The sequence below is a fragment of the Triturus cristatus genome, chromosome 1_2 (assembly GCF_964204655.1).
Source record: "Triturus cristatus chromosome 1_2, aTriCri1.1, whole genome shotgun sequence".
NCBI classification, from domain to species: domain Eukaryota; kingdom Metazoa; phylum Chordata; class Amphibia; order Caudata; family Salamandridae; genus Triturus; species Triturus cristatus.
Window position 1 is genome coordinate 1117054807 of NC_140580.1, and position 12449 is coordinate 1117067255.

At 52.1% G+C, this 12449-nt stretch overlaps 1 protein-coding gene across 5 annotated transcripts in view; it reads right to left on the reverse strand.

Moving 5' to 3' along the window:
- GOLGA1 (golgin A1) overlaps nt 1–12449 on the reverse strand; it is a 489123-nt gene that overhangs the window by 255838 nt on the left and 220836 nt on the right. For all 5 annotated transcript variants that reach the window (XM_085613776.1, XM_085613774.1, XM_085613775.1 and 2 more), the window contains 2 exons: nt 11461–11556; nt 10954–11049 (listed from right to left, as the gene is read on the reverse strand). In XM_085613776.1, the coding sequence (XP_085469902.1) occupies nt 10954–11049; nt 11461–11556 (192 nt within the window). The remainder of the gene's footprint in view (nt 1–10953; nt 11050–11460; nt 11557–12449) is intronic.

A 12449-nucleotide genomic window follows, 5' to 3' on the forward strand; every position in this document is an offset into this window, starting at 1 on the left:
GACCAAAGGTTAATTTAAGGGGTTAACACTCTGCAGCAGTGGAGATAATCAAGGGATCCAGCTCTGTTTTTTTGTGCGGATATCAGCTCAATCTCTTGGTGATGTCTTATATTTGATTTTGACCACTAGGTGTGACTGCCTCAACTGTTATAAGCATTTGGACAGCCTCTGCCTGGTTGCACTACAATTGGCAGCACTAGCAAAAATTCACTCAGTTTTTTGCAAAGTACTAGGTGTCTCTAGACGAAATCATAAAGCTTTCTGTTCACCTTCCCAATGAACTCCACTCTCATTAATAAAGAATGAGATGAGGGGAGAGGATGTGGTCTGACGGCTTGAGCTGCCGACTTTGGTGATGGAAACCAAGGTTCGGGCGTCGCATCCACCTCCTGTGATTCTGGGCAAATCACTTAATTTCCCGTGCCTACAAAAATATTTTAAAATAATAATGTGTCCTTGTGTAACGTAACCGGTGCTCATGTAAAGCGCTCAAATACCTTCGGGTCGAGTTCGCACTATATAAATCTGCAAAAAAAAAAAAAATGTTGATAGGTCATCAGGAAGGGAAGTTTAGTTGGATAACCCTCAGGCTCATGATCCGGTGACTGTGTATTAACATCTTTCCAGAACTTCCTTTCATCTCCCTATACCTCCACAGCTTCCGCTTCAAAAGGAGTCTGAGAGCACACCTTCTCAACATCCACTTTCTCTCTTTAGCCGTCGTTTTAGTCTGTAGTACTTTTGTGCCCGTCCTCCTTGGGGATTACATACAATGCCATTGCACACTTAAAGCTTTAGCTAGAAAAAAGTGACACCCCATTTATAACGTTAGATTCAATAAACGTCAAAACACCTTTATAATGTGTTTGAGTCATAGGTTTGACTTCAGAAGTCTTTGAGGCGTGGTTGGCTCAGGGATTCAGAAAAAAATAGCACCCTTTTTGGAACTGAAGCCAGTAAACTAACAATTGTAGTCTCCTCCTCCAGCCTGAAGTAAGACAGCTGTTCTGCTCGTGTTGCCTGTCTTTTTGCCATCTGAACCCTCATCATTTGAGTCGAGGTAGTCATTGTACTGAGCTGCACAGCTGGTGTATCTCATCTAGATGCCAGCAAGTGATGAGCCCACATAAGGCCCAGTCACCTTTACAGCACTTTTGGCTTATAACCTTCACAGGCCTTGCTCCCGATGTACTGTAGTTAAATGGAAGGTACAGATTGCATACTGAATGTTTGTACTGCGTGGGTCCCAATGGTTACTCTTTGTGCAAAACCTAAACAGTACTCTTTCCAAGGCCAACAATAATGGAGACAGAGAACCCAATAATGACAAATCTACTACATTCTTAATCAAACCTTAGACCTCCTAGGGTTAAAGCGCTTTCTGTGAAAGGCTATGATTTCAAGTATTCAGGTTCAACAATGTAGTCGGGTATCAATGCAGAATTCTATTAACTAATGTTCACAATGACTTCAAATGTAACTTGTCTGCTTCTGAACTCGAGAGCAGAAACAGATTAGCAACAAGCATTAGCATAGCCAATACTTCATGCATTTTGGATCTTATAAGTATTTAGCCATGCATCACATTATCATGGGTGCTACAGCATCTACTGTTCTTTAACGTGGAAGCTTTGACACTAATAGGCACTTTACAGCACTGCATCAAGAAGTACTTATTTAAAGTGTTATTTTTGAACAACTGGTATTCTGAGCTCAAATATCTGGAAGTACTTTTATACGCGATAATGTAGAAAAAAAAAAGTGTGTCAGTGAAATAAATAATTTGCCTGATAATTTAAGCGAAGAAGCCACAGAACAAATAGAAAAAGATGCGGATTGGGTATACCACACAAACATCAGAAATTTCTCCAACGTTATTGCAACTCTATGGTAATACATGAATTCACCCCCGACCAAACCAAAGATTAGTGCCGGCGCACTAGGGGTATGGTATCAGAGGACACAACGCGACCCGAGCTCAATGTCTAAACATCGAAGCCACGAATATTAAAAATAAACCCTACTCTGGCAGGATGAATGATCGAGGGACAGCTTTACCCCCTATTAATGTCTGACCAATGTCTGACCAATAAAACAAGAAACAAAAATAAATTAAACCCTACCAATATCAGGGACAAAACCAGTAACATTAAAGAAACCACTAGCCATCCACATACATGTTGAATTACCATGTGACAATAAGTTTATTTAAAAAAAAAAATTAAAAATAAACAATTGAGATCGCTGAGAAAGCAGGTTGACCAGAGACACCATTACAATTGAAAATATGTATCACACTATCAATGCATTACCTACTACATTAAAAACCCAAATCATCTAGTTACAAAGCCAGTTCAACTAGGTCCTGTTTGTGAAACCAAACAGGACCTAGATGCGACCAGTGAAAATAGTAACGGGCAAAGATAGCCAGGACCACGGCCGAGGTTCGGTCGGCGGCACCAGGTACTGCCATGGATGAAGGGTGCAGAGCTCTGACCAATTACAGCCACAAAACCACTCTGTCCTGGCTTGACCATGGACACTCTTGTACTAGTACTCGTGCCGTGGCACGACCAGTGACATTCACAGACAAACTGTGTGGGAGCCTGGCAGGTATCACCTACAGCCAGGCCCGTGGCACTCTCCAAATGCATCTTGCTGGGTCCTACGTGCACACACACCACATGCAGGAAAAACATCTTTAGCCTTAAAACAGTTCATAACCATGATAAGAACGTAAGGCACTCCAAAGGTATCTGTGCGAACAGTCACCTATAGAGCATATAAATTATAGTTTCTGCCAGGGTGAGGGTCACATACTACATAAGGGTTTGCAAACTCCCAAGAGTGGGAGCACGAACACTGCCGGAGGACAACGGGTCACTCACCTTGTCCCCAGCACCAAAACACCCATAGCCCTATGACACCAACTCCCAGTGGACAAAGTACATCAAGGCGTCCTGCGGCACCTTGATCTCTTGGACCACAGTGGCGAACAGCAGCTGCAGGCCCGGAGCCATGTTGAGAGCAAAGATAAGACTCAAGTGAGCAGCGAATTTACCGTTCCCGTAGTTCTAAATGGCTGCACTGAAATACATTACAACTGCCGCTGATCAGCTGGCTCGGTGAACCTCGACCCAGGCTGCAATGGCAATAGAAGACAGGCTAGACCGCCCCTGCCTTTCCTTAAGCAACCGTAAAAATCTGATACTGGCCACAATTCTGCCACTGTCCGCTGGCCAGAACGAAAACAATGAAATAAGTGCCTTCGATAACAATTTGAAATAAAATGTCGCACAATTATACATATTAGTTTTATTTAAAAAAAAATAATGGTGATTTAAGAAACATACAAATAATTTTAATATTAACACTAGAAATGCATTTATTAAGTAACGAAAAACACAACATAATGCGCCCACTGGTTGCTCGCTTTGCACCTGCACACAAAACTGAAATGCAAGATGGGCAACATGTTTACACGCAGTTCAATGTGAACTGCATACTGGTTTTGCTTTGGTCCGACATGTCCAAGTCTCCTCACAAACACACCGATCACGATGGGGATAAAATCATTCTAGCTATAGTATCAAGCATTTTCTTTTCTATTAAACACACGGAGGCAATGGGACCAATGGTACAATAAAATGCAAGCAGCTATGGGCGACAAAGCGAAACATGCACACGCCGAAATACGAACATGAAACAAAGGAAAAAAATAGTCCTCCAAAGAATAGATAAACCGAATCGTAATAATACAGTAATTGGTCCCTGCACCGTGGGAGGAACGAAAGAGAAAAAGGAGGGACCAAGAGGCAAGACTAACCAATAGCAAGCAAGGAGTTTTAAAGGACACTGAAACAAACAAATAAAAAGAAGGGAATGCATTTAAACCCACAATAAAGTATATACAAGGGGAGCGCTAGGTGGCGCCTGACCGGCATGGCCGCCTTTCAGTGAGGCTCCCGGCGCCGGACCCCACTAGTCCTTCTAGATCCGCCCTGAACCGCCCTGGCCGGCCCGATCCGGGCAATACGGCTGGCGGAGCTGTCCTGCTGTCGCGGGCCCAGACCTGGAGGGCCGTTGTCCCAGCGGGGCCGGAATAGACGCCCCGGAGCCGGAGCGGCGGCGGAGGGCAGCGGGAGTGGAGCTGCGGCGCGGGCAGACTCCAAATTGAGCCCGCGGCGCCCACGAGAGGCGTAGGCCCAATCCTGCCGGCGGCAGGGAGAAGACGGGCACACGGCCGCCGCGGGCCCTGACGTGGGCAGAGAGGCGGGGCTCCGGTCTGGTGGCGGCCCGTGGGGGACCAGGACGCGTGAGGCTGACCCCCGGAGGAGAGACGATGCGGTGGAGCAGGCGGTGAGTGCGGCTGCGGGGGAGACATCGCTGGAGCCTGTCGGGGCTGCTGTGGGGGCCGGGTGCAGTGGGGAGACCCCCCCACCCCATCGGGCCGGGTGTCGGCGACCGGGGACCGGGCCCCCTCCTCCTCCTGTCTGCGGTGCTGGCGCTGGACCCCTCTGGCTGAGGCTGCCTGGGTGATCCGGTGACATGGGGTCCCCTTCTGGGTTCGGGCCGCGGACCGGCGGTCGGGGGGGGGGGGGTGGCCTTCCCCCCCCCCCAGCCCTCCCTCCCCCCCCCCCCCCAGTGCTCCGAGGTTGGCCTTGACTGGGGATGCAGGGATCGGGACCCCTGAGGAAGAGGTCTGAATTGTGTTGCCGCCCCCTTTGAAGTTGGACGTCGACCGGGCTGGCGAGAGGCTCCCGGAGTGGGGCCATTGGCGCGTGGACGAGCATTCATCGGGGCCTTGGAGGCCTGTCGCCCGCAAGGGAGTCGGTGGGCGTTGTGTCGGCCCGGGGCCCTGAACTGAATTGCGGAGCCTCGCCTTGCCCGTGGAAGGCTGCGGGCGCTGCTATGGCACTGAGCTCCGGGAGGTCACCGGCTGCCCTGTTGGGAGGCCCGTGGGGGATCGCGCTGGGGGTCTAGAGGGGCCTGGCCTTCTCCCTACACGGGGTGCCCCGACTGTGCCTCCTTCTGCCCTCACTTCGCCTCGCCGGCACTAGTGGACGTCCTAGAGGTGCATTCCCCGCCTGTTGTCCGGCCCCACTGACCTCCGCGTCCAGGGTGTCCTCACCATGGGTAAAGACAAAACAGCCAAACAGACGCCCGTGGCTACCCAAACCAAGATGGACCAATTCACAACCTCCGAGAGGGGGTCAGGCCCTACCGGTGAGCCGGCCCCGGCCCCCGCTACCGACCTTGCGGCCATCTTGCAGGCAATAAATTCGTCCCGCGCCTCCCTGGAGGGCATGGTGGGAGAGGTCAAGGTAGATGTCGCTCTCCTCCGGCAGGACTTGCGGAACGCTACCGCCCGCATCTTGGTGGCCGAATCCAGAATATCCACCGCGGAGGATGATATCCGTCACCTGCAGGACCAAGTTCGAGAACTGACCACCCACTCCAAGGAACTACACCGCCGGGTCGAAGACGCAGAAAACCGCGCCCGGCGCAGCAACCTGCGCCTGGTGCGATTCCCGGAGGGGGTCGAATCGGGACGACTTTATGGAACGATGGTTCCGATCCTGGATGCCGGTGGACAGCCTGTCCGCCTCGTTCGTGGTGACGAGGGCCCGCCGCTCCCTGGCCCCCAGGCCCCCCGGGCCCCCCCCCCGGCCCTTCATCCTCAAGATCCTCAATTTCCGGGACAGAGATGCCATTCTTCGCGAGGCCCGGCGCACGGACACCCTCAAATACCAAAATCATACGATCATGGTCTTCCCGGACTACACTCGTGAAGTCCAGGAACTGCGACGATCCTATACGGAGGTGAAACAGAAGTTGCGCTCCCTGGGCCTTCAATACCAGCTGCAGTTCCCGGCCCGCCTTCGGGTCATCTTCCAACACAAGACACTATTTTTCGACACACCACGAGCGGCCTGGTCCTGGCTAACGGAAGAGCACTCCTTGCATCGCTCTGGACGCGGATCACCTGTGGGCGGGCGGGGGGGGAGGGGAATGCCCCGGTCATCGAGGCCCAGCCGACGGCGCCGCGCACTGCCCCTGGAGCGCACAGCAGGAGAGGCGGTCGTCACACGCTCCAGGGGACAGCCGCGCCGGGGGTCGAGGGCCTCTTCTGTCTCTTCGGCTGCACCCGCCAGTCCCGCGGCGGCGGGCCGGGTCACCCCAGCTGACGGATTCCGTGGCCCGGTCTGCCGTTCTTATGGACACCTCGGACCTTTCCCGCAGCCCGACCATTTGACATTCATCTGCTGTCTGTGTTTGGTAGGTGGGGGTTGGGGGGGGGGGGCGGGGGGGGGGGTGTCCCCTCCGGGTTGCTGGTACTCGGGACTGGGCTGGTGTGCTCCGCTGTGTTTGTTGCTCTCGGCCAGGGCGGGTGAATCAGGCTTGTTTTCTGCTGTCTCAGGGGTCCACTAGTGCTCAAGCCCGAGCATTTTAGCTTGGTGTTTGTTCTATTTCGTTAGGGCGACAGATGCTTCTGTTTTCGAAGTATAGGGTGGGGGGTGGGGGGTTTGGGGTTGGTTTGGGGTTGTTTCTTCCTCCTGGGGAGGGTTTTGTTGGTGGGGGGTGACTCCCTCTTTGTTGTTGTTCCAAGGCATCATGTGACCTTTGACCTGCTCTCCTGCTCGATGTCCCGCTGTCCCTCCTCTCCGGGGGCTCGCGCAGCCGCGCCTCCATTGACCCCCTTCTCCTGTCCACGGCCATGGCTGATCCACTCGTTCCTAAGGCCGCCATGCGCGTACTGTCCTGGAATGTTAATGGCCTGTTAGATCGCTTTAAACGCATGGCGGTCCTTAAATATGCACAACGTGCGGAGATTGATGTGCTCCTTCTCCAGGAGACCCATCTTCTCGGCAATAAATGCCCCTTTCTCACCCGTTATGGCTATGATAGGGTGTGGCATTCCGGTTTTGCGAGGGGATCCCGGGGGGTGGCTATCTTGCTCCGCAGGTCCTTTCCCTTTGTCTTGACCCAGGTGCACTTGGAGCCCCAGGGCATGGTGGTGGCGGTTTGTGGTACTCTTGAGGGGCGATCCCTCACCTTGCTGTCCCTTTATGCGGCACCAACCCTCTTACCGTCGGCCCTCTCTTACACCGCGGGCCTCCTCCCGACGCTCCCGGCGGGCTCAGTCGTCCTAGGAGGAGACTTCAATGCTGTTTACATGCCCCATCTGGACTCGACGGGACCGATCTCCATCGCCCGCACCGCTTGCGCGAAGCAGCTGTCGAACTGGGCGGAATCTCAAGGTCTGTGTGATGTCTGGAGGGTTTGGCACCCTCAGACCCGTCAATACACCCACACGTCGGCGGCACACCACTCCCATGCCCGGATCGATCTCATTTTCGTTCCGTCCACTGAATGCGCGGGGGGTACAGGATGCTCACATCCTCCCGAGAGGCCTATCGGACCACTCACCGGTGCTACTTGCTCTTGGCCCGCCTCCCCTTTCTGCCCGCCCGATGTGGCGTCTGAACGCTTGGTTCCTTCATGACAAAGCCTTTCGGAAAGTGGTCGGTGGCGAGATCGCGGAGTATTATTCTCATAATGCGGGCTCCGTCTCCTCCTCTGCCATCCTTTGGAAGGCAGGCAAGGCGACTATTAGGGGAGCTGCTAAGGGGCATGTGCAACAGCAGCGACGTGCACAAACCCAACGACTCGCGGATTGCGAAGCTCGAGCTTTGGAGCTCGAGCGAAACCAGGGGGCGTTGGAGGACGCCACACGGGCGCGCCGCCTGGCTTTTCTGCGGCAAGAGATCCGCCTACACTCTCTGGAGGCGGCAAAGACTCTGTGGCGCTCCTCGGTGGCCCGGGTCTATGGATGGGGAGATAAGAATGGTACACTCCTCCACCGGCTGGCCACCTACCCCCGGGCGGGCAGGATCATTCCTGCCATTAAAGATCCCACAGGCGGGACCCACACGGTCTCGGTGGCCATGGTCCAAACTTTTGCTGTCTACTATTCCCAGTTATACCGACCCCGGGCGTCCGAGATCTCCCTTGGGGAGTTGCTGGGGGCGGACGGGACGGTGCTCGGGCGGCTGGGACAGGAGAGTTGAGAGTCCCTCGAATTGCCCATTACGCTGCAGGAAATTGAGGAGGCGATTAGCCGCCTGGCGCCCGGGAAGACCCCGGGACCAGATGGATTCCCACAGGAATACTATACTCACTATCGTGAGACCCTGGCCCCTAGGCTTCGGGACCTGTTTTCAGAAGTGGTGGAGAGGGGCTCGTTCCTGCCTGAAACGGACACAGCTACCATAGTTGTCCTTCCCAAGACGCCGCCCCCGTCCCAGTCCTGCTCCGACTACCGGCCGATATCCCTTATTAATACCGAACTCAAGATCTATGCAACGATTCTTGCGCAGCGGTTACGCCCGTCTCTTACCTCCCTGGTCCACCTGGACCAATGTGGATTTATGCCCGACCGGGGGACTAGACACTGCCTGCGGCGCTTGCACCTCGCCCTGGCACATCGAGGGCGAATTTCCCCCTATCTGACCCTTCTGCTGGGTGACTTTGAAAAAGCCTTTGATTCAGTGGGATGGGCCTACTTGGGTGATATCTTGGAGCGAATGGGCTTCGGTCCCCGGTTCCGCGCGATGGTCGGTGTCCTGTATGCGAGCCCACGTGCCCGTGTGTTGGTCAATGGGGCTCTATCACGCCTGTTTCCCATTGGTCGGGGGACGCGACAGGGCTGCCCGCTCTCGCTCCTCCTCTTCGCAATGGCCATGGAGCCACTGGCTGTGCTGATCCGGTCGGATCCCACTATCCGTGGGTGGGAGTGGCCCGGTATGATCCCTGACAAAATTGCCCTCTACGCAGATGATGTCCTTCTCTATCTTTCTGAACCGGCGATCTTGGGGCCACGGGTCCGCCGGGTTCTCCGTCGGTTTGGTCACGCGTCGGGTCTTCATCTGGACCCCAAGAAATCCGTGCTGGTCCCGCTGCACCCGTCGAGGGAGTGTTTCGACTGGCAATCTGACATTCCCCTCCGGCGGCTCTCATTTAAATACCTGGGGATCTGGGTCACCCTCCTTCCGGAACTCTGTTGGGCCCTCAATGTGGCCCCTGTGGTCAACAAGACCAGATCAGATATGATTCGATGGCAGTCGCTCCCGTTGAACCCGTTGGGGAAGGTCGCCCTCTATAAGATGATGATCCTCCCCAAGTTCTTATACATGTTACAAAACACTCCGTGCCCCTTCCCACGCCCGTGGTTCCGGGAACTGGATAAGATGGCTACTAAATTTCTTTGGGGCGGCGGCAGGCCCCGGTTGGCCTTAGATCGCTGCCGGGTCCCCTCGTACGATGGAGGCCTGAGCATGACCAATCTTTACCTGTATTATTTGGCCACCCAGCTGCTGGTGATTCACGACTGGTTCTCGGCCGGGTGGGAGGATCCGGCCTACAGACTCGAGGTGCAGCTTACCGGGTTCTCCTCTATCCAAAACATGCTCTATGGGGCGACGGTTTCCCGATCGCTTCCGGATGTTGTGCGGGCCCCCTTTCTGGCGTGGCGTGCCGCCTTGCGGCATACCCGCTGGTCGGGAAAGACGACGTTGCTCACACCACTTAGGCACGGGACTTGGTTGCGGGAGGTGGCGGGGCTTGAAGGATTGACGGTGGGACCTTCTCGGGATCTCCAACTTGGGGGATGTCTGGCGGGGGAGCCACATGTGTTCCTTCCAGGAGCTTCAGACCCGGATCTCTTTGCACTCTTCACAATTTTATAAGTACCTTCAGCTGCGTCATGCGGTCCAGGTCCATGTCCCTCTGGACACCAGGTAGCCAGCCCATAGCCCACCTGAGGCTCAGGTGATGTTGGGGTGTCTGGGGAAGGGGGGTATATCCCGCATCTATAAATCTCTGATCAACAATACCCCGGTGGATTGGAGCGGTCTGAAGCAACGATGGGAGACCTGGGTGGGTCCCCTGGATGATGCTGACTGGAGGGACGCCCTTATGGCACCCAGATCACTTACCACTTCCACTAGGCTGCGGCTCATCCAGCTTTACTACCTCCACGCCGCTTACCTGACCCCGGACCGCTTATACCGTGCCGGCCTCCGCCTGGACGCCTCATGTGCTCGCTGTGGGGTAGATCCGGCAGACTTCTTCCACATGGTATGGTCTTGTTCCCGCTTGGAGAGTTTTTGGGCCACGATTGAAACTGAGTTAACTGAGGTCCTGGGATGAGAGGTCCCCCATGACCCTAGAATGGCTCTGCTGGGCATAACGGACGGGCTAGACGGGTCCCGTAACGACAAGTACTTTCTAACCACTGCCCTAATGATGGCCAAAAGGGATATCGCGGCTGTGTGGAAACAGCCGGACCCGCCCAGGGGTGCTACCTGGAGAAGAGGTGTGGACTGGTGTGCCGCTCAGGAGCGGTCATTGTATGCTGCTCGGGGCTGCCCCAAAAAATTCCATAAAGTATGGGGGAAATGGCTTGGGGGTCTGTTTTAAGGGGTGGGGAGGGCGGGGGACGGGGGTGGAGGGGTGGGTCTTGCAATGGCTTGTCAATGCTTTCCTGACTGGTTTTCTTGATGCCAAGTTCAACAAATTGTTGTATGTCATCCTTGACTTTGTTTTCTATAAAGAAATAAAAATTTGCTTATCAAAAAAAAAAAAGTATATACAAGAGGTCTTGAAAGCTCAACCTAAATATAGTTGCCATTTAGTGGGGCACCATGGGATTATTGTATATGTCATCAGGAGCACACACACTTCTCCAGCGTCTGCACCCAAAGGTTTAGTTAAAAGGTTTAGTTAAAGAAGCATATCATTTTTTACGCAATCACTAGATGGCAGAATTCACAGTATATGAATATACAATTCAAGCTGAAAAATCGAGATGTGTCACAGATTCATGTGAAATCCCCTAAAGAAATGGAACACACTGATGAGCAGTTCTTATGTTGGAAGCAACACGCTTACCAATTTTCTGATCTGTGCTTCTCTGTCGTTTACCTCTTCTTCTCGCTTTTTCAGCTTCTCACTGGTGGACTTTAAGGTGTGCTCAAGCTCATTCAGCTGTGAAATCAAAATCAGCATTTAAGTATAAGGAGTTAAATGCCCCCAAACATTGTTGATGAAGTGTTTGTGATATCAAAGACCTGAAATAAACATACATAAATAAACTAATAAAAAGGCTTCTACTAAAATGATTATCTCCATTTCTACAGGATAATCGTATTTGTAAGTCTAGATTCAAAGGTCAGATGCAGTTCTAATAATTTATCTCAGCTGCAATGTTTGATCAAAAACGATAGTGTTAGTGGGTCAAGGTCAGACATGTTGGCGATACTCAGCTGCAGAGGTACACGGATACTGTCAGATGTAATACGGTCAGGTTAAAGTTTGATTGATGATGTGCTGTATGGTTGTGTCCTGGAACATTGTGAAAACTGATCTGACAGAAAGTGGTTTATGTAAGAGCAATACCTGAAAGAGACTACGTTCTTTGAAACTTTTCGCATCCTCCATTTGTTGACTGAGTAACGTCTGGCCTTCTGCTACTTTGGTGTTGAGTTGTGTTATCTGTAGACAAAAATAGACTTTTTATCATGCAATACTGTCCTCACTTGACTAACACATTAGTAGATCAACAATAACCAGTGAAACGAAACTATAACAAGCTATGTTAATGTTGAAAGTGCTAACGTATGCACAGATAGGTAGGACACCTGCTAATCTCAAATGAAAGAAATTGAATATTGAAAACAATATCAACTTAGAAGTATGAATGTATGATGGAGGACTATAGTTGGTATGTTGCACAAATCAATGTTCTTTGCAGATTTTTTACAATTATATATATATATTTTTTTTATATTGAATATATTACCATATATAATACATACACCATTTTGTATTTTTCTAAATATTAGTGTCACTATTTTTATTTGATATGTTTTGATGTTTCTATAGAATTGAAGTTGCCCTAGATTATTTACAGTACCTTTTACCAGGGACATACAGGGGAGCTGAAGGACCAATTGTGGATCAGTTCTAGGGAAAGAACACTGGTACTGGGAACCTGGACAGCATGGTCCCAGTACTCTACAGTCAAAGTTGCATCAAAAGCTAGGTAAAAAATGGGCAGGGGAGGAGGTACTGCAAGAGAACCCATTTTCTCACAGTTTTCAATTCTTTAATCATACATTTTTTTTTTAGCTGAGCCTAGGGGCTTGGGGGCTTCCTACCTTTCACCAACACCACATCAGATTTAACCGCTCTCCCTATTAGTAATGTTTAGCAAATCGGGGGAAGGTTGACGGCTGGTAGTGGTTGTGGCCCAACTGGCACCCCTGTCTGACAAGACATGCTGCTGTGTGTCAGGAAGGACTCAGTAATCACTCTGGCTGCTCCACTAGCAGGCCGGCAGCGTTAAATCCTGAAAGTAGTCAGAGAGCACTTTGCATCCTTAAAAA